The 27986-nt window shown below is 41.1% G+C and overlaps 1 protein-coding gene and 2 pseudogenes across 2 annotated transcripts in view; all 3 read right to left on the minus strand.

Annotated features, from left to right (window-relative positions):
* POLR2B (RNA polymerase II subunit B) overlaps window positions 1-27986 on the minus strand; it is a 55251-nt gene that overhangs the window by 19060 nt on the left and 8205 nt on the right. For both annotated transcript variants that reach the window (XM_063610400.1, XM_055294584.2), the window contains exons 3-14: window positions 27250-27322; window positions 22804-22954; window positions 18921-19033; window positions 18577-18796; window positions 18030-18188; window positions 13755-13919; window positions 7510-7706; window positions 7233-7352; window positions 5958-6144; window positions 2176-2319; window positions 1481-1620; window positions 1268-1379 (exon numbers count right to left, since the gene is read on the minus strand). In XM_063610400.1, the coding sequence (XP_063466470.1) occupies window positions 1268-1379; window positions 1481-1620; window positions 2176-2319; window positions 5958-6144; window positions 7233-7352; window positions 7510-7706; window positions 13755-13919; window positions 18030-18188; window positions 18577-18796; window positions 18921-19033; window positions 22804-22954; window positions 27250-27322 (1781 nt within the window). The remainder of the gene's footprint in view (window positions 1-1267; window positions 1380-1480; window positions 1621-2175; window positions 2320-5957; window positions 6145-7232; window positions 7353-7509; window positions 7707-13754; window positions 13920-18029; window positions 18189-18576; window positions 18797-18920; window positions 19034-22803; window positions 22955-27249; window positions 27323-27986) is intronic.
* LOC129492389 (uncharacterized) lies at window positions 10449-10547 on the minus strand (annotated as a pseudogene).
* Window positions 19269-19362, minus strand: LOC129492451 (uncharacterized; annotated as a pseudogene).

The raw sequence follows: 27986 nt of genomic DNA on the forward strand, positions 1-27986 counted from the left end.
TGGCACAATCTCTGCTCATTGCAACCTCTGCCTCCTGGATTTAAGCAATTCTCATGCCTCAGCTTCCCGAGTAGATAGGACTACAGGCGCATGCCACCATGCCCGGCTGATTTTTTTATTTTTAGTAGAGACAGGGTTTTGCCATGTTGGCCAGGGTGGTCTCGAACTCCTAACCTCAAGTGATCTGCCTGCCTTGGCCTCCCAAAGTGCTGGGATTACAGGCATGAGCCACCAGGCCCGGCCTTATTGTAATGATTTTTTTAAAACCCATCCTAATCCCAAAGCACTTCAACATCCTCCAAAATAGATAAGAATCTATTAGTGGGATATCACATTTTATTAATGAATCTCTGGATTCAAAGGATAAATTCCAGATGGTTATTCCCTTTTTAAAAGTATTCTCAGCTTTATAAAAAGATCCCCAAAAGAATTTTTACTCTAAAATGTAATTTGAGTTCTAAAATATAATTTAATAATTTAAAATGTGTCAAAATTTTTGGAAGCATATATCCAAAGATTAAAGCAAGCAATAACTTCTTTTTTTGAGATGGAGTCTCGCTCTGTCGCCAGGCTGGAGTGCAGTGGTGTGATCTTGGCTCACTGCAACCTCCGCCTCCTGGGTTCAAGCAATTCTCCTGCTTCAGCTTCCTGAGTAGCTGGGACTACAGGCGCGCGCCACCACGCCCAGCTAATTTTTGTATTTTTAGTAGAGACGGGGTTTCACCATGTTGGCCAGGATGGTCTCAATCTCTTGACCTTGTGATCCGCCCGCCTCAGCCTCCCAAGCTGCTGGGATTACAGGCGTGAGGCACCATGCCCAGGCTTTTTTTTATTTTTTGAGACAGAGACCCACTCTGTCACCAAGGCTGGAGGACAGAGGTGCAATCTCACCTCACTGTAACCCCCGCCTCCCAGGTTCAAGTGATTCTCCTGTCTCAGCCTCCCGAGTAGCTGCGATTACAGGCCCGTGCCACCGTGCCTGGCTAATTGTTGTATTTTTAGTAGAGATGGGGTTTCGCCATATTGGCCAGGCTGCGCTTGAACTCCTGACCTCAGGTGATCTGCCTGCCTCGGCCTCCCAAAGTGCTGGGATTACAGGCATGCGCCACTGCACCTGGCCTAGCAATAACTTATAATTAAATTTACACTTTACAGTTCAAGGGAATAAAGTTCAAAGAAAAGATGCCAATGCAAAGATAACTTTCACTAGTCGTATGCCTTGTTTAAAAATCTCACAGACCCCACCCCCTTAACTAAAGATTCTTACCTCAGACACAATGATGTCCATCTGACGTCGCAATTTCCTTAGGGTGTTCATAAGTTGTTCGGGATCTTTATGTATTCCAACCCAGCAGCCATTAACAAAAATCTTGGTTGCACTACAATGAAAAAGCAAAAGCATTTTACACTTAACAATTCTATACTAAGCAACAACTAAAGATTAACTATAGTTTAAGAAGCTAATTCCATCTATACACACTCAGCAATAGCTGCAGGAGAAATTTCTTCTAAATTTTCCATACTCCATTCTTCTAAAAATTCCAGAATTGGAGATGGTTGAGATCCAACTGAAATATATGCCATCAAGGCTAAATTCTTCACAAGTCCTACAGCATGGCCCTAAAAAATAAACCAAGTATTAGTCATTCTGATTTTACATGCCTATCAAACTTCTTTTCCATAAACATTTTTCCTTCAATGTGATTTCAAGATTTATTCTTACTTTTTAAGAATACAATTACAAAAAAAAATCTTACTTCCAAACCACTCTGCATAATTTTTTAAACATCTACTTCTTTTTTTTTTTTTTTTGAGACGGAGTCTTGCTGTCGCCCAGGCTGGAGTGCAGTGGCACGATTTCGGCTCACTGCAGGCTCTGCCCCGGGGGGTTCACGCCATCCTCCTGCCTCAGCCTCCAGAGTAGCTGGGACTACAGGCACCCGTCACCTCACCCAGCTAATTTTTTGTATTTTTAGTAGAGACGGGGTTTCACCGTGTTAGCCAGGATGGTCTCGATCTCCTGACCTCGTGATCCGCCCATCTCGGCCTCCCAAAGTGCTGGGATTACAGGCATGAGCCACCGCGCCCGGCCTAAACATCTACTTCTAAAAGTAATTATGACCTACATAATTACCCACTGACTTTTTGTCCTGAATATAAATTCTAATGTATTACCTCTGGGGTCTCGGCAGGACACACCATTCCCCACAACGTATTATGCAACTGTCTTGGTTTTGCTAGCTTGCCGTCTCTACCAATAGGAGAATTTAAACGACGCAGGTGAGAAAGAGTAGACGCAAAAGTCAGGCGGTTTAACACCTAGAAAAAAATAGCCAATCTTTAAAGTCTGGACATTTCTGTGATTCATACTATTACACTGAGGCAAAGTCATATTTTTACACATAATCTACTGAGTATCAAACTGTTCCCCATTTCTCTATTCTTTCCCTGACTAATGTTGTTTGACACTTTAACTTACCTGCCACTTGCAGCAGGGATGGCAAATATATTCAAACATACCACATAAACATTCCGTTTATGGTCTCTAAACAAACACTAGGACATTAGTTTCATGAAGGCAGAGAATTTTTTAAAATTGTTTTATTCTCTGTTGTATCCCAGCACCTAGAACAGTACTTGGCATTCATTAGGTACTCAGTAAGTGTTAAGTTAAATTCTACCAACTCACACTCCTTTGATCATAGCAGACATCACTAATCCATCTCAGTACTTTTTCCAGACTGAGGCCTCTGAATCTAATAGAAAAATGCAAACGTCCATTACCAATACTTACAGGATACTAAGCAAGATGTTATTTATAAATAAGATAATATTTAGGGCAATATAAAGCAGACAACTCAAGCTCTATATTATTAATTATTTATAAATCTCCACCTTCCCCTAGTCCTTAAACAATTCAAACTTCCTTCCTCTTTCCTAAGTCTTCTGTCATGGATAAGCAGCATCACCTTTCTCTCAATCTGGAAATCTCAAAATCATTTTTGTCTCCAAGTTCCTCCTTCCACACATCTATAAACATACCCTGTCAATTCCATTTTCAAATTTTCTAAAAAACCCAGCCCCTCCCTTCCCAATGTCACAGTAATAGACAGCCCATTTCTCCTCACCTATACTACGTCCATCAGCTCATAAGTCCCTGCCTGGTTCCCTCCAATCTACCCTCCTCACTTGCCAGAATTATTAACACTTACCCACTTAAAAATTAAACAGGTAGCCACTGGCTACAGAAGAGCACAACATTAAAGTCCTCCTCAATGAAGCCCCAAAAACGACCTTCCCCTACCAGTCTCCTTACACTCCTGTACTTCACTGATGACACCATACACCCTCACCTCCATGCCTTTGACCATGCTATTGCCACAGAATGAAATGCACTTCTCCACTCTGCTCTGCCTGGTGAAATGATACCACCTCTACAAAGCCATCTGACCCACCACCAGGAAGAACTATTCTCTTTTCTGTACTCATTGGAGTTTTCAGCCATTCAACTAATCAATCACAAAGTCTTACGAAACTTCCTAAATATCTCTAAAATTTACTCTCCATCTCTACAAAACTGCTCTAGTCCAGTCCCTAATTATTTCTCACCCCAGGCTGTTGCAACAATCTTCCTGCCACCAACCTCGCCCTTCTCAAGTCTTTTCTGCCAATTACTGTGAATCTGCCCAAAAGAACAAAAATGACCATGTCACTTCTCTTCATGAGCTGGTTCCCATCCTCCTAAGCCTCCAGTTCGATTTGAAAACCCAGAACTGCTCTAGCTCCCCCGACAGACACACATTCCTTTCTGCCCCCAACTCTTTTAATTCAGAATATTAAGAAGTTCTCTAAGCTCTCTTATGAGCTGCTGGTTCTACCTACCTCTCAACCTGGGCGTTTTCCAAGTACTCTTCAAGTTTCAGTTCAGGTGTTACCTCCTAAACAAGAACTTCTTTTCACCTTCTCAGGCTGTGCTAAGTACCTTTCTCCAGCATTCCCACAGAGCAGCAGTGAACATCTCTTATCATAACAGTTACCATGCCATGTTGTAATTATCTGTTTATATCTATCTACAAGCATAGACTGTCAACTACTGAAGATCAGGATCACTGCATCTCCAGCATGTGGCAGAGTGCCTGGCACATCACAGGTCCCAATAACAATTCCTTGAACTGGGCCAGGCGCGGTGGCTCACGCCTGTAATCCCAGCACTTTGGGAGGCCGAGGCAGGCAGATCACGAGGTCAGGAGATCCAGACCATTCTGGCTAACACAGCAAAACCCCGTCTCTACTAAAAATACAAAAAATTAGCCAGGCGTGGTGGCGGGCGCCTGTAGTCCCAGTTACTCGGGAGGCTGAAGCAGGAGAATGGTGTAAACCCAGAAGGCGGAGCTTGCAATGAGCAGAGATCACCACTGCACTCCAGCCTGGGCAAGACAGCAAGACTCCGTCTCAAAAAACAAAACCAATTCCTTGAACTGAATTTGCAATGTGGCATTTGTCATAACACAGCATAGGGCACAGTGAGCTACACATGAATGAATCTGTTTCCTCTGCTAGATGCTGATGAGCTCCCTGAGGGCTGAGATCAGCATCTCATTCATGTGTGTGAACTCAGTATCACAAATATCAAATATACCCAATAAATCCTTACTGAATTAAAAGGAATTTAAATATTAACTTCGCTATCAGCAGCCCCTCAAAATTTCTACAGCATCCAGATTTCTAGGAAAAAGGAGCTTGAAATTGGTGTCCGAATGCCAAATCAATCAGGTGATACTGGTACAGGCTAGTTTAAACAAGGAAAGGAGGGGGAGATCCCCCTAAAAATAGCATAAAGTACATTACAGGTTTTCAATCATCTATGAAAAGCAAATACAAAAAATTAAAATGCCCAGTGATACACTCTTTAAAAAGCTTTTCTCCATTACTCCATCTGAGAATAGCTACTGCAGTCATTATATGTGCAACAGACCAACATATAGAAACCAGTGTCAGAAGTACTGTATTTTCCAACAAAGGAGGGCGATGATCATTTATTCTCTGGGTTGGCTTCTAATGTGGAGCTTTTAAGACATAAAAATCTCACTAACGTGGACTGTCTCACCCACTAAGCAGCTACTCTAATTTTTTTTTTTTTTTTTGAGACGGAGTCTCGCCCTGTCGCCTAGGCTGGAGTGCAGTGGCGCAATCTCGGCTCACTGCAAGATCCGCCTCCCGGGTTCACGCCATTCTCCTGCCTCAGCCTCTCTGAGTAGCTGGGACTACAGGCACCCGCCACCATGCCCGGCTAATTTTTTTGTATTTTTAGTAGAGACAGGGTTTCACCATGGTCTCGATCTCCTGACCTCGTGATCCGCCCGCCTCGGCCTCCCAAAGTGCTGGGATTACAAGCATGAGCCACCGCACCCGGCTCTAATTTCTTAATTATTTTGAGTTTCTAAACTGTAAGCCAAAAATCTTAGTAATGCTAATAGCTAATTTAAGAAAATTTCATGTTCATAATTCAGAAGTCCCCAGTAAGTTTTTTTTTGTTTGTTTTTTGAGACGGAGTATCACTCTTTTTGCCCAGGCTGGAGTGCAGTGGCATGATCTCAGCTCACTGCAACCTCCACCTCCCAGGTACGAGCGATTCTCCTGCCTCAGCCTCCTGAGTAGAGTAGCTGGGATTACAGGCACCCACCACCATGCCCAGCTAATTTTTGTATTTTTAATAGAGACGGGGTTTCATCATGTTGGCCAGGTTGGTCTCAAACTCCTGACCTCAAGCGATCCAGCCCGCCTTGGCCTCCCAAAGTGCTGGGATTATAGGTGTGAGCCACCACACCCGGCACCCAGTAGTTTTACATTTGACCAAGAAAGAAAAGCAAAATAATTTACATTCAACAAACAAAAGAATCTACTAGTCCTATAAACATGTTTCCTATTGAGCCTGCAGTCGTAGTTGGCACACTTACCTGAGATACTCCAGCTCTGGCTTGATGAGCTTTCTTTTGATCACCCCAGTTTCCGGTAGCTAAAGAGTATTTTAGGCCATCAGATATGATCCGTGTTTTAATTGCCAACTCCAAGTTAAAATCCTTTCCTCGATCAATAAATTTCTGTGCATAGATCCGCACTTCTTTAAGCAAATTCTTAAACATACTGCCGAATAAAATGGTACTATTTTAAACATGTAGAGGTCTACAACATATATTCTCAACAGGAGCAATATTGCAAAAAAAGCGTGGGGAAGGTGAGCAAAAATTGGGCAGACTGAAAGTTGTTGCTCTTTTATGTCTAAAGCACAGATATACGTATAGTACGTGAACATACATGGCAGGGGAGCAACTACACAAAAATGCCAAAGAGGTGGGGCATGGTGGCTCACATCTGTAATCCCAGCACTTTGGGAAGCTGATGTGGGCAGATCACCTGAGGTCAGGAGTTTGAGACCAGCCTGGCCAATATGGAGAAACACCATCTCTACTAAAAATACAAAAATTAGCTGGGTGTGATGGCACACGCCTGTAGTCCCAGCTACTCGGGAGGCTGAGATAGGAGAATTGCTTGAACCCGGGAGGCAGAGGTTGCAGTGAGCCGAGATGGCACCATTGCACTCCAGCCTGGGCAACAAGAGCGAAATTCCATCTCAATAAACAAAAATGTTAAAAGAGGTCCCTTAGTGGGGCAATATCAAAAAAAGGTTGAAAAACACTAATCTGTAACATACTAAATAACAAAACATGTGCAAGACAATGCTAATGTTATCCTTTTTGTACTGTCTACATAGTTCATTTTTAAAAATAACTTTTTTCCAATTATAGAAAATATGGGAAATATAAAAACATCAAGAATAAAATTTAAAACTGCACATAATACCAATACTGTGAGACAATCACTGATAGTATTTTTATATATTTATCTCCAGCTTTTGTAATGTGTGTACAAAGCAGGACAAAATCCAATATTAGCCCTCAGGAAAACCAAGGCAATAATTCAGCTTTCTCAAACATCTTACAAAGCTACCAGAGGAATAAAGAAAATATAAACATGTAATATATTATCCTCATAAACCTGGCTTTCCTAGACATGAACCAAAACTAAATCTGAGCAAGTAGCAATAAGAATGTAGCTAATTTCATAAGTACCCAATGTGGGTGCCAACACAGTTTAGCCTGGCCATATGCAATGATCAATCTAAAGTGAAATAAATCTCCCTGCTTTAACGACTTCATTCTGTAATTCCTTACCCTCTAAATAAGAATGCAAGCAGCGGCCCAGCAAGATCCAATCTCTTGTTTCCATAGTGATCTCTGTCATCTAGTTCTCTTCTACCCAAAGCTGCTAGAAGTAACCTATGGACCATATATCTTTAAAAAAAAAAAAAAAAAGAAGAAGAAGGAAAACACTTAGTTTTGGACTTTTTTTCTTGATTTATATGTTAAAAACATCATTTTTGACTTTAAGAAAAACTTTTATCTCAACTGTATCTTGATAAAGAACTTAAAACAATGAAACTTAACATACCCCAAGAAATAGGCTTTTTTGGTCTCACAAAAATCACTGACCCCAACATGAGGGAGCATTTCTTTTTGTAAAACTTCCTTTGCATATTTAATTCTTTTCTCTTTAGTAACACCAGGCTTTGCTCCTCTTGAACCAATGAAATTTAGTGCAACATTCTGTTCTTGGATGACAAAAGCTTCATCGAGAGAAGGTTTAACCTATCAGACAATTTAAATAAAAGTTATTTTCAAATTCATGTTGTTACCTTAAAATGAGTAAACCGTCACTTAGTTTATAACATGCCAAGTACCCTTACGAACCTAATAAAATATGTATTTTTAGAAAATCAAGGAATCACAAACTCTCAGAAGATACCTCAGAGACCTAGAGATCTCTGACAAAAACCACTCATCAGCACAGGCATTACACTTTCTAGAAAAATACAAATAATTCCATTATAAAAAGAGTAGTGCATGGCCGGGAGCAGTGGCTCATGCCTGTAATCCCAGCACTTTAAGAGGCTGAGGTAGGTGGATAGCTTAAGTCCAGGAGTTTGCAACTAGTCTAGGCAACATGGCGAAACCCCCATCTCTACTAAAAATACAAAAATCAGCTGCCGCAGTGACACACACCTGTAGTCCCAGCGACTCAGGAGGCTAAAGTGAGAGAATCGCTTGAACCCGGGAGGCAGAGGATGCAGTGAGCCGAGATGGTGCCACTGCACTCCAGCCTGGGTGACAGAGTGAGACACTGTCTCAAAAGGAAAAAGAGTGGTGTGTTTCTTTTTTACATTTTACCAATGGCAAAATAAAGTTCCAGATATCTAAAAATCAATTTACAGAAATCTCATAGTCAAATTAAAATTTACTGAACTACAAATGGTTAATGTGCCATATTGTTTTCAGTTTTGGTATTAAAAAATGTTTGGCCTGCGTGGGGTGGGGCCCACTCCTACAATCCTAGCATTTTGGAAGGCCAAAACAGGAGAATGGCTTGAGCCCAGGAGTTCAAGACCATCCTGGGAAAGAAAGTGAGAACCTAAATCTACAAAAGAAAAATAAATTTTTACTCAGTGTGTACCCTGGATGTAAAAAAAAAAAAAGATTTGCTGGGTGTGGAGGCTCATGCCTATAATCCCAGCACTTTGGGAGGCCAAGGCGGGCAGATCACAAGGTCAAGAGTTCAAGACCACCCTGGCCAACATAGTGAAACCCCGTCTCTACTAAAATTACAAAAATTAGCCGGGCATGGTTGCGTGTGCCTGCAGTCCCAGCTACTTGGGAGGCTGAGGCAGGAGAATTGCTTGAACCCGGGAGGTGGAGGTTGCAGTGAGCTGAGATCGTGCCACTGCACTCCAGCTTGGGCAACAGAGTGAGACTTCATCTCAAAAAAAAAAAAGATTTAATTTAAATTAAACCTAATATTTTACAAAGGAGACTATTTTTATTTTATTTTTGAGACAGGGTCTCACTCTGTCACCCTGGCTGGAATGCAGTGGTGAGATCCCTCCCAAGTAGCTAGGAGAAGTATAGACAACACCACCACACCCAGCTATTTCTTCTTCTTCTTCTTTTTTTTTTTAAGAGACATAGTCAGTCTCCCTTTGTCACCCAGGCTGGAGTGCAATGGCACAATCTCAGCTTACTACAACATCTGCCTCCTGGGATCCAGTGATTCTCGTGCCTCAGCCTCCAGACTAGCTGGGATTGCAGGCATGCACTACCACACCCAGCTAATTTTTCTATTTTTTGTAGAGACAGGGTTTCCCCAAGTGGCCCAAGCTGGTCTCAAACTCCTGGCCTCAAACAATCTACCCACCTAGGCCTTCCAAAGTGCTAGGATTACAGGCATGAGCCACTGCACCCATTCTATTTCTTTTCTACAGACACAGGGGTCTCATTATGTTGCCCGGGCCAGTCTCGAACTTCTGGGATCAAGCAATCCTCCTCCCAAAGTGCTGGGATTACAGGTGTGAGCCACCATGCCAGCCCAAAAGTTATTTTATTTTTTTGAGACAGTCTTGCTCTGTCACACAGGCTGGAGTGCAGTGACGTGATCTTGGCTCACTGCAGCCTCCACCTCCCAGGTTCAAGCGATTCTCCTGCCTCAGCCTCCTGAGTAGCTGGGACAACAGGCGCACACCACCACAACCGGCTAATTTTTGTATTTTTAGTAGACATGGGGTTTCACCACGTTGGCCAGGATGGTCTCGATCTCCTGACCTCGTGATCCGCCCGCCTCAGCTTCCCAAAGTGCTGGGATTACAGGCGTGAGCCACCGCACCCAGCCCAAAAGTTATTTTAAAAACACACTGTGAAACAGACCTGCCTCCCATTCCTGCCACTATCTGTGGCCTCTGAGAAGGCATGTAATGGACTTCCTCATCTACAAAAGGGTTATATAGAATAATTTCTAAGTTCCATACCAGTTCTAATATTCTAAATTTCCAGGCTGGGAGCGGTGGCCCACGCCTGTAATCCCAGCACTTTGGGAGGCCGAGGCGGGCGGATCACGAGGTCAGGAGATCGAGACCATCCTGGCTAACACAGTGAAACCCCGTCTCTACTAAAAATACAAAAAATTAGCCAGGCGAGGTGGCGGGGACCTGTAGTCCCAGCTACTCGGGAGGCTGAGGCAGGAGAATGGCGTGAACCCCGGGGTGCAGAGCCTGCAGTGAGCCGAGATCGCGCCACTGCACTCCAGCCTGGGGGACAGCGAGACTCCGTCTCAAAAAAATAAATAAGTAAATAAATAAATTTCCAGCTATACACAATAATGAGCATGAGAAATGAAGGGTAACAATTGACAACTCTGGCCTCTGTAAGTACCCTCTGATCTTATCCTAGACACTGAAATGCCTTTCTTGCCCTTGATTTCCTATGTCTTTTTATCACTGGTCCACAAATTTGTTTGTTTGGTTTTTTTTTTTAAAGACAGGTGGAGGACCCAGGGGGTCAAACAAAAATATGGAACCCTTCTCAAATTTGTGTGTCATCCTTACACAGAGACGTGCTAACCTATATATTGTTCCAGTATTAGTATATGTGCTACAGAAGCAAGGACCATTCCACAAGTTTAAACATCAAAATTCCAATCATGGAAACAAAGATCAGAAAAAGGCCACATAAACCAATGTGAGGCCACAGATAGTACAGTAAATCAAAGTGATTTTTTTTTTGAGACGGAGTCTTGCTGTCGCCCAGGCTGGAGTGCAGTGGCGCGATCTCGGCTCACTGCAGGCTCCGCCCCCGGGGTTCACGCCATTCTCCTGCCTCAGCCTTCTGAGTAGCTGGGACTACAGGCGCCCACCACCTCGCCCGGCTAATTTTTTGTATTTTTAGTAGAGACGGGGTTTCACCGTGTTAGCCAGGATGGTCTCGATCTCCTGACCTCGTGATCCGCCCGCCTCGGCCTCCCAAAGTGCTGGGATTACAGGCGTGAGCCACCGCGCCCGGCCCCCAAAGTGATATTTTTTAAAGGAAACTGCCACTGTTGTTTAAAAAAATAATAATTTTGTTAAAATATAGATTAGAAAAAAGGAATAACAATAATGTACTTTTAGAAGAAAAAAATAAAAGCAGTTTTATGAAGTGAATGCTTGACTCAGAGACTTGTAAAAATTGGCCTAAGCTTCCTAAGTGCTGAAAAAACCAACAGTAATACTCAAAAAGACAACATACATAAAGCATATCATATTTTTCACTTTACTGCGAAAACTCCAGGTCAGGCCTGGGTGCGGTGGTTCACACCTGTAATCCCAGCACTTTAGGAGGCCGAGGTGGGTGAACCACTTGAGCTCAGGAGCTCAGCCTGGGTAACATGGCAAAACTGTGTCTCTACCAAAAATACAAAAAATTAGCCGGGCATGGTGGTGCACACCTGTGGTCTCAGCTACTCAGGAGGCTGAGGTGGGAGAATTACTGGTGCCCGGGAAGTCGAGGCTGCAGTCAACCGTATAATTTCACCACTGCACTCCAGCCTGGGTGACAGAGCGAGACCCTGCCTCAAATAATAATTAGGCATATAACTACTGGCAAAGTCTGAAAGTAAAATCTAACCAGAACCCAATTTTCTCATGTAACCACACCAACAAATATTCAAATAACTAAAATATACTCCCTGTTCTAACTTTGTGACAAAGATTTAGCCTGCAAAATCTGTGACAAAGATTTCTCTGTAGTCTTAAGCACTCTGGACAATTTAAGACAATTTTAAGAATATCATTTACTGTTCAGACAAGGAGTATCAATGGAAAAAATTTATAAGGAACTGGACATTTAACCTCAAAAATCCTTCCCATAAAAGGTTCCCACAAAAATAGTAACCTTACAGTGGAGGTACCTAACAGACACCACTGTGAAGCGATCAAAGTTAACAGTACCATTAATGGGGCAAAATGACATCACATGACTCTTGCTGAGATGCCCTGGGAAGCACATATTACCTAAGTATGTTTTCTGCCAAAAAGTGCATAAATTGAATCTAATCATGGGGAAATATGTGAAAAACACAATTGAGGACAATTCTACAAAATAAATGGCCTGTCCTCTATAAACTTTGTTATGAAAGACAAAGAAAGGCCAAGGAGGCCAGGGACGCTGGCTCATGCCTGTAATCCCAGCACTTGGGAGGCCTGCGTGGGCTGATCACTTGAGGTCAGGAGTTTGCAACCAGTTTGGCCAATATAGTGAAACCCTGTCTCTACTAAAAATACAAAAATTAGCCAGGTGTGGTGGCACGCGCCTGTAATCCCAGCTACTCACAAGGCTGAGGCAGGAGAATCGCTTGAACCCGGGAGGCAGAGCTGAGATTGTGCCACTGCACTCCAGCCTGGGCGACAAAGCAAGACCTTGTCTCCAACAAAAATAAGGCCAAGGAAGGATTGTAAAAGACTAAAAAGACATACAATCAAAATGCGATGCGTTATTCTGAATTGAACTCTGAACTATAAAAGAGATTAAACTTGAATTACTACACACTATTAATGTACAGATCTTATTACTTAATAGTTTTCAATATTATCAGGAAAACTGACAAAAATCTGAGTAAGATCTGTACATTAACAGTATTGTTGTAATCCTATCACTTTGGGAGGCCGAGGCGGGCAGATCACCTTAGGTCAAGAGTTTGAGACCAGCCTGGCCAACACAGTGAAACCCTATCTCTACTAAAAATACAAAAATTAGCTGGGCGTGGTGGCGCTTGCCTGTAGTCCCAGTTACTTGGGAAGCTGAGGCAGGAGAATCGCTTGAACCCGGGAGACGGAGGTTGTGGTGAGCCGAGATCGTGCCACTGCACTCCAGCCTAGGCAACACAGCGAGACTCTATCCCCCTGCCCCCCCGCAAAAAAAACAGTATTGTATCTAAGTAAAATTTTCTAATTTAAATAATTATACTATGATTATTTAAGTGAATGTACCAATTCTTAGGAAATATACACTGAAGTCTTTAGGAGTAAGAGGCTATTGCCTGTAACTTACTCGCCAATGGTCCAGAAAAAAAAAGTGTTATATATAGAAAGAATGAATAATAAAGCAAATGTGACAAAAGTAACAACTGTTGAATTTGGGTGAAGAGCATATAAAACTTTTATATATTATTCTTGCAACTCTTCTTATTTTGAGACAAGGTCTTACTCTGTCATCCAGGCTGGAGTGGGGAGGCATGATTAGGGTTCACTGCAACCTCCACCTCCTGGGCTCAAGCGATCTTACCACCTCAGCCTCTGCAGTAGCTGGGACTACAGGCACACGCCACCATGCCTGGTTAACCTTTTGTATTTTTTGTAGAGACAGGTCTCCCTATGTTGCCCAGGCTGGTCTCGTGGACTCAAGTGATCCTCCCGCCCTGGCCTCCCAAAGTGCTGAGATTATAGGCATGAATCACCATAACTGGCCTTTTTGTAACTTCTCTGTAAGTCTGAAATTATTTCAAAATAAAAAGTTAAACAACAGGTATCAACTACTCATTTTCCCTTTTTACTAAATTGCACCAAGCTGGTGTGCTTCTGCAAGCTTCCTTACCAGTGTTCTTCTTGCTGCTGTCATTAACTCCAGCTGCCTCTGGTTTTCATGTCTACTTTACAACAAACTGTCAGAAAAGAGACCCAGGCAGGGCTGAAAGCTTTCACTACACAGTAAATGGCAGGAGATTTGTGACAGCTAAATTACTCTTCAGAACCGCTTTCTACTGTTTTAAGGTTAGCAACAATCAGTAACTCTAAATTTCTTATAAAGCTCTGTGAATACATTTTGCTTTCACATTACCATTTCCATCATCTCTGGATCTTCAAAATCATAAATAATATGTTCTAAAATATCTCTGTCGGACACAAAACCTAATGCTCTGAACACAATAATGATGGGAACTTCTTGCTTGATATATGGTAGAGTCGCCACAATGCGCTGACCAATAGCACTCTTCTTGGCACCCTAGAAAAATAAAGTACCATTAGAACATGAATATACAAAAGCTCGCAGCAATGTAAAAACATCAAGAGAACTATTTTATATATATATATATATATATATATTCTTTGTGCACATTTCAAAAGAAGCATGCCTCCCAATACTGTGAGGAACCTCCTATGACTGCTTTTCAAAACCACTGAAACAAGTATACTAATTTTACACACAGGCTGGTCACTTAGACCTGAGACAACTTCCATTCTCTCCTATCTGCCTGCCAAGATTCTCTCAGAATTACCCAATACTGTATTTGGAAATCACTTTTGGCTGCAAAAAAATATGCATACTGATTCCTCACCCTCCCCAACCTATCCCCCCTCCAAAAAATTAAACCTCCGGAAGAAACAGATGAGAGGTAAAAAAAAAAAAAAAGAGACAATATGGATAGACAAATATGGAAAAAAGCTAAGCACACAATGAAAAATAAATATTAAATCAGAGCTGGTCGGTGAGGCATTTCCTTGTCTCAGTGTTTCAAAACTAACAGCCCCTTTCACACAGCTTCTTTTTTCCAATTTCTCCCTCTTTAATTGTACACACATACAAAGACAAATTAAAAGTTACTAACCTATGACATATCTGACTTCTCAGTTTTAATCATATTTGTTTGCTTCAGTATTAATTTCACTCTATCTTCCCTTGGCCTCATAACCCTACATTATTATAATCCCTCTAACTTCTGTCATCTTTCTCCTCCCACCACAGGCCTCCTGCTTCAGAACTCCTCTCGTGGGCTTGTGCAGTAACAACTTTTCATAAATGACACCCAAATCTTTATCTTGATCTTTTTCTTGTACCCTCAGCCCCCATATCTCCAAATGCCAATTGGTTGTTTCTACCTGGACATCAATTATTCCATTTAGTCTATTATTTGTTTCATCATGGATCTTATCCCAGAACAAGCAGAACATTAAAAAATAGTATAGCCGGGCACAGTGGCTCATGCCGGTAATCCCAGCACTTTGGGAGGCCAAGGCGGGTGGATCACCAGAGGTTGGGAGTTCGAGATCAGCCTGGCTAACATGGTGAAACCCTGTCTCTACTAAATATATAAAATTAGCTGGGCATGGTGGCACATGCCTGTAATCCCAGCTACTCAGGAGGCTGAGGCAGGAGAATCACTTGAACCTGGGAGGCGGATGTTGCAGTGAGCTGGGATAGAGCCACTCCAGACTTAGTCTCCAAAAAAAAAAAAAAAATTTTTAAAGAAAAAAAAATGTCTACAACATGCACTCCCCAAAAATCTTATCTAAAACTGAACTTATTATGTTCTCTCCTATATCAGTTACTTGAAGTTCACCACTCTCCTGGAACCTCAGAATACAAACCGTAGTATCTTAATTGACTCATCCTTTTATCTTAACAAACCTATCTTCAAATCCAGATCATCTTCCTTTCTCTGTCTCTAATTAATTCATTTTGCTCAGAGTTGCCATGATAGTCTCCCTAATACACTGTTTATGTCTTTGCCCTGTCATCCAGGCCGATGCCTCTCGACAAAGAATGCACATCACAATCACCTGGGGACCTCTTTCAAATACTTATACCTGGGCCCCATTCCATTCCCATTCCCACTATTGGGTCAGCAGATTTGGAAACGGGGCCCCTTTTGTACTTGGAAGAGTCTTAGGTTATTGATGTGAACCTTTAGTTAAGATCCACTAATCCAGATCCACCCTGATCATCTACTTGTCACTCACTATTCAACATACTCCATCCAGCTCAATTAGAGCTATTTTCCAGTGATTCTCCAAATACTCATCCCCACTCTTCTCTAATAAGAATGTCCTTCCAGTTTCTCTCTGCTTACATAAATCCATACCATCTTTCAAAGTGTAAGTCAAGTCCCATCTTCTCTATTAAGTTTCATGAACTGGTCAGGGGTGGGGGCTCATGCCAGCACTTTGGAAGGCCAAGGCAGGCAGGTCACTTGAGTTCAGGAGTTCGAGACCTAGGCAACACAGTGAAACCCTGTCTCTACTAAAAATACAAAAATTAGCCGGGTGTGGGGGAGCATGCCTATAATCTAACTACTTGGGAGGCTGAAGCACGAGAATTGCTTGAGCCAGGAGGTGGAGGTTGCAGTGAGCCGAGATCGCGCCACTGCACTCCAGCCTAGGCAACAGAATGAGACCCTGTCTCCAAAAAAAAAAAAACCTTTGCGTGGACCACAACATACTAGTAACCTCATTCTCCTCCAAATTTCTATAAAACTGTTATATGTAATAGGTGTCATTTGGCCTCTGCACTGTGTCACTACCATTTAATGTTTAAAGCTTGTATTCCCAATAAAACTATTACTTTCTTTTTTTTTCACTTTTTTTCTTTTTGGAACAGGCTCTGGCTCTGTCACCCATGCTGGTGTGCAGTGGCGCCAATCTGGGCTCACTGCAACCTCAGCACTCAAGCCATCTTCCCACCTCAGCTTCCCGAGTAACCAGGACTACAGGTGCCTGCCACCACATCCAGCTAATTTTTGGGTTTTTGTTGTTGTTGTTTTGCTAGAGAAAGTGTTTTGCCATGTTGCCCAGGCTGGTCTCACATCCCGGGCTCAAGCAATCCACCCACCTCAGCCTCCCAAAGTGTGGGATTACAGGCATGAGCCACCACACCTGGCCACCTTCTCAATAAGGATTGTGTGTTTTAATGATCTCTTAACAATACCCAGCAATGTTGTGCACATGGGAAGAATGCTTATCTTACAAATAAAATATTATGAAAAACATGCTTGAGGTGACAGGTATGCTAAGTACCCTAATTTGATCATTACACATTGTATACATGTATCAAAATATCACATTGCATCCCACACATGCATAATTATTAAATAAAATTGAAAATAAAATAAAGCCTTTTAAAAAATTACAAAAAACAAATGGAAACACCAGTTACCAAAAAACATTCACTCTCATTCACAAATAAAAACCATTTTAATTATTTAAAACACCTGGCCGGGCGCAGTGTCTCATGCCTGTAATCCCAGCACTTTGGGAGGCTGCGGAGGGTGGATCACGAGGTCAGGAGATCGAGACCATCCTGACCAACATGGTGAAACCCCATCTCTTCTCAAAAACACAAAAAATTAGCCGGGCATGGTGGTGCATGCCTGTAGTCCCAGCTACTCAGGAGGCTGAGGCAGGGGAATCACTTGAACCTGGGAGGCGGAGATTGCAGTGAGCCAAGATCATGCCATTGCACTGCAGCCTGGCGACAGGGCAAGACTCCGTCTCAAAAAAGAATATATATATACACACACACACACACACACACACACACACAAACTGAAATAGAGGTTTTCCAAGATAGCTGTAGAAATTAAATCAAGCAATCTGAGTAACAGAATTGGCATACAGCAAATATTTAAGAACTGCTAGCTACTACTAGATTCCATTATTATAAGCAACCTATGCTTATAACTATACCAATGGTCTGCAGCTTCTTAGCTGGTACCCAATGATTCCTGCCTCCTACTACTGCCCTTGTAATACCCTCCTCAGTGTGAGCTGGACATACTGACTTGCAACCAACAAAAAGAACATGGCAAAAATGACAAGATGTTGCCACCACTTTTAAGTTATAAAAGACTGATTTCCACCTTGCTCGTACTCTCCATGGCCCTTTTTGCTTACTCTCTCTGAAGAAGCAAGCTGCTATGCTGCTGTCAGCTGCTATACGCAGAGGCCCACATGGCAAGGAACAAAGAAAGGCTTCCAGCCAACAGGGAGCAAAGACCTGAGATTCAGTCCAACAGCCAATGAAGAACTAAATCCTGCAGACAACCATGTGAATGACTCTTGAGATTATGGCAGCCCAGGGAAACACCTGATTGCAGCCTTGGGAGAGTTACTTAGCCAAAAGACCCAGCTAAGCTACACCCAGATTCCTGACTCACAGAAGCCGTGAGATGATAAATGTTGCTAGAGGAGTGATTTGTTACACAGCGATAGGTAAACAATACGATATATAACAACAACATGCTCCAGAAAAGCTTCTCCAGACCAAGAATGCAGTCTAGCAAATTTTAAAACAAAGCACAAAGGAATAAACCCAAATAACATCATATCCAGTCCATACCTGTCCTCCTCTTGCCAGCATGCTAACCCATATAGTACTGGTGGGTCGGGAAGAATTCTCCAGACATGATCTACACTCTCCTGTGTAGGCATATTTAGAATCCTTTTTGGCAAACACATAAACTGTGTTTGTTGCCATTTTCTCTTGGGCAATCAGAACCTATTTGGACAATAAGAAAGTTACAGCCATAAAATCCAAAAGATCACTGAAGAGAAAAGAGAGTAAAATCTGCATCTTAATTTAATCTGATCATATAGGCTCACTGAAATATTTAATTCTTCAACTTTACAAACTCCATTTTGCATAAATGCTTCATAGAAATACATAAACTCCAAAACTGACCAAAACTGACCAAATTTCCAGTGCATGTTATATACAGCTAAATAAAGCTTTGGTTAATATAAGTTTAGCTGTCATACCCTAAATAAGTCAACTGTCACTGCCAGGTTATCCTGCATGAAAATCTTTTTTTTTTTTTTTTTTCATTTCAACTTTAAACTAAATTTTAACTACCATTTTGTAACTTTTAAAAATAATGTTACTATACCTTTTCTGATCCATTAATAATGAAATAGCCACCAGGATCCAAAGGGCATTCATTTAACTCACAAAGATCACGATCTGTCAAGCCATTCAAAAGGCAGTAAGTTGACCGCAACATAATCGGAATTTTTCCTATAAAAGTTTTCTGATGCTGAGTCTGAAGTTGTTCTTCACCTTCTTTAATGACTGTTTTTGTTATATCAACATAAAGCGGAGCAGAATACCTTTGAAAATAAAAGTAGATTACAGTTAAGCAATAGGGTATCTGTTAAATCCTCAGTGGTTAAAATTACATTTTCAGAATTCTATTTCACTATCTGCTGCTGACAAGGAAAAATTCTTTCTTACGTGAGATTCCTTAATCTAGCTTCATTGGGCATCATTGGTGAAGGAGCACCATCTCTTTCCCAATGGGTAGGCTTGGAAAGATAAATTTGTTCAAACTTCAGCAAATATCTTGGCTGAAATTAAACAAAAAAACATGAAAAGGGTAAATAATTTTTCCATAAAAGTTTTAATGATTCCATTTTAATTGACATTAACATTTTATGTAGAAGCAGCTCCACAAACCAGCAAAATTAATCCATTTTACTTAAATGGGGACTTCCCAAAGTCAATATCCATATTGCACAGACGCTAAGTTTTAAACCAAATCACTTTCTCTTTTTTCCTCTTTTCTTAAAAATTTTTTTTTCACATTAGACAGGTAATGTGCTAACAAGGTTTGTAACAAGGTTTAAGGAAAGCACATCTCACACCCAATCATCACACTTATCAACTACAAAAGGATCTGCTAATTGCTTTCTTAAGGCAGAAGACAAAAAGAGACTTAATATACTAAAAGTAAAGACTGTACACATCATGTGCTGAGTTTATATCAAACAGTTAAAATGGATTTACATTACTGATCTATATAGTTTCTTATGCCCTCTCCTTGGTAAGCATCATCAAAAATACAAAGTGACCAGAGAACAAAGATAACAAATCCAGACAACTAGAACTGTGCTCTAATCTAATCAATAGAACATTTTAAAAAATGAACCTAACTCTTCAATTAAACATACAAATTAATCTGTCAAAGGAGTAGAGTTGACAAAAGAAAAATATTTTTTTATTTTAAAAAACACACAAAATATCCTAATCATTCTATATAAAGGGCTGAGAACTTCCAACTCTGGCTGGAATATAGCTTAGTCCGTAGCAAAAAAAGAAATTTTTCAATTAAACATTCACTTGCTGCCTAATAAAACAAGATCCATGAGGACAACTTTCTAGAGATAAATGGATAGCGTACTTTTCTCTAAATCCAGTCTCAGAGAAGAAAACAGGAGCAAGCAGACGTTTTACTAATGATTAATTATTGACACTCAAGTCTCCCAAGCTGGGGTAGATAAAGGGCAAAGAGAATGGTGGTGATAACAAACCAAAGGGAAGCCAACCCTCTACTCCTTATCTGTGCCATCATCTAGTCTAGGTCATTATTATCTTAATCATAGGCTATTCTAAGATTTTTATCTCCTCCAGTCTCTTTTGTTTTGTTTTGTTTGAGATAGGGTCTCACTCTGTCACCCAGGATGGAGTGCAGTGGCATGATCTCAGCTCACTGCAGCCTCCAACTCCTGGGTTCAAGTGATTCTCCTGCCTCAGCCTCCCGAGTAGCTGCGACTACATGCGTGCCACCAGGCCCGGCTAATTTTTGTATTTTTTGGTAGAGATGGGGTTTCACCAAGCTGGCCAGGATGGTCTCAAACTCCTGGCCTCAAGAGATCTGCCTGCCTAGGCCTCCCAAAGTGCTGGGATTACAGGCATGAGCCACCACATCTGGCCTCCTCTAGCCTCTTTCTATTCCAAGCAAGCATCACTTTCCAAAGTAACTTTTCTAAAATAATGCTTTATGTATATTCTTTGACAGTCTCTCAGTAATTCCTCATAACATCCAATGACATTCAAAGCTTTCAACAATCGGGTTCCATCTTATCTTCCTAATGCCTATTAAAAATAGAGAAGCCCTGTAATCCCAGCACTTTGGGAGGCCAAGGCGGGCAGATCACGAGGTCAGGAGATCGAGACCATCCTGGCTAACACAGCGAAACCCTGTCTCTACTAAAAATACAAAAAAATTAGCCAGGCATGGTGGCAGGCGCCTGTAGTCCCAGCTACTAGGAAAGCTGAGGCAGGAGAATGGCGTGAATGCGGAAGGCGGAGCCTGCAGTGAGCCGAGATCGTGCCACTGCATTCCAGCCTGGGCAACAGGGCTAGACTCTGTCTCAAAAAAAAAAAAAAAAACAGATAAGCCAAAATCACATACTGATCAATGTGGTCCCCATCCCATCCCAAGCCTAAATACACCAAGTATTTTCTTTCTTTTCTTTTTTTTTTTTTTTTTGAGACAGAGTCTCAACCTCTCGCCCAGGCTAGAGTGCAGTGGCGCCATCTCAGCTCGCTGCAACCTCCGTCTCCCATGTTCAAGCAATTCTCCTGTCTCAGCCTCCCTAGTAGCTGGGACTATAGGCGCCTGGCACCACACCCGGCTAATTTTTGTACCTTATTAGTACAGACGGGGTTTCACCATATTGGCCAGGCTGGTCTCAAACTCTTGACCTCAGGTGATCTGCCCGCCTCGGCCTCCCAAAGTGCTGAAAATATAGGCATGAGCCATCGCGCCGGCCACACCAAATATTTCCTTGCTGAAACGACTAAGCACCTTTTCTCTTCTAAGAGAGTTCTTCATAGTAAATTTAAGTCTCTTCTATCTTTTCTACTAAGCTCTGATAACTACGTGTTAGAGATCTCCTCCTCTTTTAGTACTTCTGTTACTGGCACATTGAATTTGCTATGTTATATTGTTATCTGGCTTGTTATACAAAGACCATGAAGAAAAAAATGACCCAACAAGCCAGGTGCAGTGGCTCATGCCTATAATCTCAGCACTCTGGGAGGCTGAAGCAGGCGGATCACTTGAGGTCAGGAGTTGGAGATCAGCCTGGTCAACATGTGAAACACCATCTCTACTAAAAATACAAAAAAATGCCGGGCGCGGTGGCTCACGCTTGTAATCCCAGCACTTTGGGAGGCCGAGGCGGGCGGATCACGAGGTCAGGAGATCGAGACCACGGTGAAACCCTGTCTCTACTAAAAATACAAAAAAAATTAGCCGGGCATGGTGGCGGGCGCCTGTAGTCCCAGCTACTCGGAAAGGCTGAGGCAGGAGAATGGCGTGAACCCGGGAGGCGGAGCTTGCAGTGAGCCACCAGCCTAGGCGACAGAGCAAGACTCCGTCTCAAAAAAAAAAACAAAAACAAAAAAATTAGCCAAGCATGGTGGTAGGCACTTGTAGTCCCTGTAAAAAAGAAAAAAATGGCCCAAGAATAAAAAAGAAACTTAATGTCCCCCTTTCCAGCACAGCCTTAGAAGAGCCAATCACTTTCGTTCTTAATAGCAAAATTCTGTACAGCATGTCCAACTAAAATGGAAATAACAGACCAGCCCTTAGAAGATAAGCTATACAGAAGAGAAACTGATCAGGCTAGAAACAATGAACTCTCCCTGTGTCTAGCTCTATTTTGGGGGCTTTCCCTACCTCACTTTGTTTCTCAGTTTTCCCTGTCTCTCAAAGTCCAATATGTTCCAACAGCTGCCTCTCAACTTCTCTAAAACTGGGACAGTCATTATTTTGGACTACATACTTCTTATAATCACTCATATAAAACCAAATTATAAAATTATACCCTTAGTATGATTTTAACAATGCTAAAAAACCTGCATTATGTGAGCAAAAGCTATAAGAAGCTTAATAAAGACAGCTGATATGTTTGGGTGATTTTCCTTTCTTATCTCATATGGTTATAATAATGTACTTCATGCAATATATAAAATCAGATGAAAATTCCTTCAAACATTTTTTATTATTTTTACACTGTGAGAGAAAAAAGTGGGGTTATCTATCTAAAGCAATGTGACCATCTCTGGCTCACTTCTCTTATTTGCTCATATTTCAGAGTCCTCTCTTCCCAGCTATTCAATACCTACTATGTGAATAAGGATGGGATAACTTGCAAAAAAACACACCTCTTCATTAGAAAGAATAAATCAGAAAGTGACTGACGGTGCTGTAAGTACTTTGCTAAAAGCTCCAACTGACTTTTTTTAACCTTTAAGCCAGGTAAGAGAAGGGCTAAAATTTCAAACAAATACTCTTCTTGTACCTGTGTAACTATTAGAACTATCTTACCGGTTCTTCAACTTCTCCACTAGCATGCTGAGCTTCAGCCTGTAGGTCTATAGGAGGAGCGTCTTCCACAATTCTTTGAACAGACATCTGAATAAACTCATCAAAAGAATCCAGCTGTTGTCTGACCAAGCCTTTCTCATCAAAATAGGAACTGGGAAAATATTTGAGTTCAGTCAGTTGCAACTCAGTGATAATTTCTAGCATAATTCCCCATTTTCATTATTCAACAAACAGTCATAAAATACCAACCATTATATGTCAACCACTAAACAAGACACTGAGGTATCTTAAAAAGGATGAAACCGGGCATATTTTCTTTGTAGAACTTATTATTTGGGGAAAAGCAGCTTTTATTTGGGGGTAAAATACTTAAAGCATGATATAAGAACTATAAGGATCCCAGCTCCTGGGAGGCCAAGGCAGGAGGATTGCTTGAGTTCAGCCTGGGCAATTTAATGAGACCTCATTTCTACAAATAAGAAAAAAATTAGCCAGGCATGGTGGCATGTGCCTATAGTCCCACGTACTCAAGAGGCTGAGGTAGGGGGATCACTTGAGCCCAGGAGTTTGAGGCTGCATTGAGTCATGATTGCATCATTGCACTCCAGCCTGGGAGACAGCGAAACCCTATCTCAAAGGAAAAAAAAAAAACTTTATGTCCTTTATGGACAAATTTTATTCCACCTCTTTGAAATATTTCTTGACAAATGTGTCAGGAGAGAAAACTAAAGAAAAGTCAAAGATAACAATAAGAACTTTCATTTGAATAGGAGGGAGGGTAGTGATATTAATGACTAAAATAATGCATGAGAATGCCAACTTTAGGTTACAGATCATTAGTTCTATCTTGAATTGTTAAAGGTAGGATAAGAAGAGTAAGTCTTTACATAAAAATACTCAGCAAAAGACTGGTGATAAAAATGCAGCATGGCTGAAAGATCTGCAATCTAAAAAGTAGACATTATTTTTATAAGGAACAGATAATTTTCAGGTAAGGGGTGGGAAAGACATATAGAGACAAGTAGATACAAGTGCAAGAGGATCTCAACAGATCACTCCCTATTACCATCCAGGGACAGCCGCAAAGCTGGGCATCACAGAGGCTAGAGGATCTAGCACAACCCTTGAGATTATCCCATCACCCTTCAGCAGTAGGAAGTGCCCCACCACACCTCCACGTCTCCACTCCTATATCTTGTGACCTCTATCATCTTCTATCTGTGAGACTTTCTTAGCTTCTACTCCCCAACTACTGACTCCCCCATCTTCACATCAATTTTCTGAGACAATATGCAGAGTCCAACTAATCATCAGCCTCCCATTTTGGCTTCATCAGGTCACCTCACACATCAGTGACAGGCCAACAAATTGGCCCCACCCTGATCCAGTCAAGTATGGCCACCAATATTAGAAGTTAGGTCCTATGGTAGAAAACACAGCAGACAATCACACATGTGTAAGGTATGACCTAAATAACAGTTGGGGCAATTTATTTCAGTACACACTGTCACATAATGGGAAAGAAATTTCTCACAACCATGTGGATTAGCCATTGATATTGTAAGAAAAACATGGCATTGCCTGTAATATACATAGCAATGGTTTTTTATAGGCAATTTAAGATGAAATAGCTTCTAAACTATAGATAAGTTTCATTGCCCCAGGAAGCTGAACTATAGCTACTTTCCCCAAAATCATTAGAATGGTGCTTAAACACCTAAACTATATAAATATTTCATATTTATTATCTCTACTGTTTATTTTACCTGAAGTCATCTGATGAAGTTACTTGTGATATTAACTAATATCACATTCACAAGATCACTTGATATTAAAAAGTAAAAAAAAATCAAAATTCATTTCTCAATAGCCAAAGTATCTACAGTCAATTTAAACTTAAAAATCAAATAATTTATTTTGTAACAAATGATAAATGCTACGACAGTTCACAATAGAGTATTTTATCCTTGAGCAATCTACCACATATGTTGAAAACAACTTCTTTTCACCTGAGATAAAATATTTTTTCTACCGGGAGAATGTAGAATATAGGCACACTCCACAGAACATCTACCTGGTTATTGTTCCCTAATAAAATATCTCTTGGTGTTTAACGCCCAAACATCACAGAAGATGTAACTGTCTCAATAAAGTTTAGTCTTCTACAGCCAATTTGTTTTATTTTTTGTGTTTACAAAAGTTTACTCTTAAATGGCTCCAAGACAATGCTTCATTCTAGCTATAGGTGGCAAAAGATATTATGGCAGGGAATACAGATGTTTAAATACAATGGAATCAAAAGTCACCATCACCTCAGGCACAATGAAAAGCTGACTTTTTGCCAGATTTCTCTTTTTTTCTTTCTTTTAAAAAAAAAAAAAAAAGAGAGAGACAGGGTCTGGCTATGTTGCACAGGCTGGTCTCAAACTCCTGAGCTCAAGTGATCCACCGGCCTCGGCCTCCCAAAGTGTTGGGATTACGGGCAGGCGTGAGCCACCTCGCCAACCCTTTTTGTAAAATTTCTTAATTCTACCTGTGGCCAGGGGCCCTTTCCCCACAGCCTTCGGTTTTAAAGCTTTTTCTGCTCCTCTTTTTGTTTCTGCTTGAAAGCTGTATCTTCCTCATCCATCTCCTTGGCCTGCTTCTTGGGCTGTTTCAGGGGCTTCTTGCTACCTTTGCAACCAAACATGGCAACTGCCGCCCCGACCCCTTCCCCAAACCCTGCCACCAGAAACACAGCTCCCATCCCCACCCCCAACTCCTTATGGAAAAATATATACTTATATCCCAAAAACTCAATATCTATTTTTTAATTATTTATTTTTAGAAACAAGGTCTCACTATGTTACCCAGGCAACACTCTAACTCCTGAGCTCAAGGGTTCCTTCTGCCTCAGCCTCCCACACACACCACAGCACCTGGCTTTCAATACTTTTGTTTGTAAGATTCTGGACAACATGCTGAATCAACATCTTTTTTTTTTTTTTTGAGTCTCACTCTGCCACCCAGACTGGAGTGCAGTGACATCACCTCAGCTAACTGCAAACTCTGCCTCCCAAGTTCAGGCGATTCTCCTGCCTCAGTCTCCCAAGTAGCTGAGATTACAGGCATGCACCACCACACCCATCTAATTTTTGTATTTTTTAGTAAAGACGGAGCTTCACTGTTGGCCAGGCTGGTCTCCAACTCCTGATCTCAAGTGATCTGACTGCCTCAGCATCCCAAAGTGCTGGGATTACAGGCGAATCAATATCTTTTTCACAAAACAACGTTCAAGAAAGGTTATTCAGTTATACTCCGAATACAAATGGCAGAATGTCGGAAGCATGTGTTCTTTGAAAAGAGAGAATGTTGACCAAAAGGACATGCACCCTGGAGCTGATGGGGCTCAGAGAGGCATTCATCATCATGTTATTGTATATAAAACAGCTGTCAGGGGATGAGAGAAGAGTTATAAGCCTTTAACATCCTAAGGTTACGGGATGTTACTTTATCACTTATAAGTTACTTTTCTTACCTATACAAGGCTTCTCGCAATTTTATTACATTTAGTTACACTTAGAATTGGATGGGAATTCGGAATGAAATAGAACCAATTTTAACTTTGTCCGTTTAAAACAACAAGAAAATTAAGCAATCAAATTAACATTACTAGTAATGAAACAAACATGCCTCCTGACATGATGCACTGAGACTATGTCACTTCTGCCAAAAGTAATCATCTGAATCTAATTATGAGAAATATCAGACAAACCTAAACTGAAAGGCATCCTAAAAAGTAACTGGCCCATATTCTTCAAAAATGTCAAGGTAAAAAAAAGAAGAACAAACACACTGAGGAACTGTTCGAGATTAAAGGAAACAAAAGAATATGCCATGACAAGTAAATCCAGTATGTAATCCTAGGTTGGATCCAGGATCAGAAAAGTTTTTATTTTGCTATAAACACCAGTGGGACAACTGGCAAAATGTGGGTAAGGTCTATAGATTAAATAAAATCACCATAATTGTGATTATGTAAAAGAATGTCCTTAAGTCTGCAGTTATTCTTTTTTTTTTTTTTTTTTTTTTTGGAAACAAGGTCTCACTCTGTCACCAAGACTGGAGTGCGGCGGTGCGATCTTGGCTCACTGTAGCCTCAGCCTCCCAGGGTCAAATGATAAATGATATGCAAGTTACTCTCATATGTTTCAGAAAAAAAAAATATGTACAAAAAGAGAAAAAGACAAAGAAATGTAGTACAGGGTAACATTTTCGGACTCTGGTTAAAGTGATTAAATGAATTCTTTGTGTAACTTTTAGGTCTGAAATACTTAAAATGTTAAATATACAAATAAAATAACTACTCTCATGTAGCATATTTATATAGAAGAGCTACTGCTCAAGAAGAATAAGCAGGAAATCTACAGTGCCTTTTCAGGCTAATTCAGTTTGGTCCAAAGTTACCTGATTACAATCCAGCATGCTTCTTGCCACAAATCCGGGGTGATTTCATCATCATCCTCATCATATTGCATATCTGTAAAAATAAAAAAATTGTACTCATTTGCAATGAGATGCCACTTAGTTAACATCTTGCTCCTATGACTTTAAGTAGCAGAAACATATTTACTTTCTGCTGAATATGTAATGCTTTCACCCCACTTTTCTAAAATTTCAATTACATTAATGAAATAATTTATGTCTATGTCACACAGGTATTCTTCCAATATAAAAAGAGGTTTATTAGAAAGGTTCAATGTAAGTTGTATGAATGTTAAGTTTTCCATTTTATTGACCAGCAAGATTTTCAGACACCAGAGTCAGAGAACAGGGTAAGGGGGCAGAGCCATGGAAGGATTCCAACAACTGGGCAATACCCTAAGGTGGGGCAATCTATTATAGCAACATTTCATACATGTATAGGTATGAAAGATTGCATTTTCCAAAGATGGCCACAAGCCTATCTCCCATCCGACATGGTCTTCTATAATGTGATCTTGACACTCCTATCATCACATATAGTGGTCTATGCACTCTCTCCTTGAATCAGGTAGATTTTGACTCTCCTGTAACTTAAGAGAATGCAGCTGAAGCAATGCTGCATGACTTCAGAAGCCAGGTCAGAAAAGGCAATGAAGTTTCCGTCATGTTTGCTAAAACACTTCCTTCTGGAGCCCTGAGCTGTCATTAAAAAGTAGGGG

This window comes from Symphalangus syndactylus, chromosome 10 (assembly GCF_028878055.3).
Source record: "Symphalangus syndactylus isolate Jambi chromosome 10, NHGRI_mSymSyn1-v2.1_pri, whole genome shotgun sequence".
Taxonomy (NCBI): Eukaryota; Metazoa; Chordata; class Mammalia; order Primates; family Hylobatidae; genus Symphalangus; species Symphalangus syndactylus.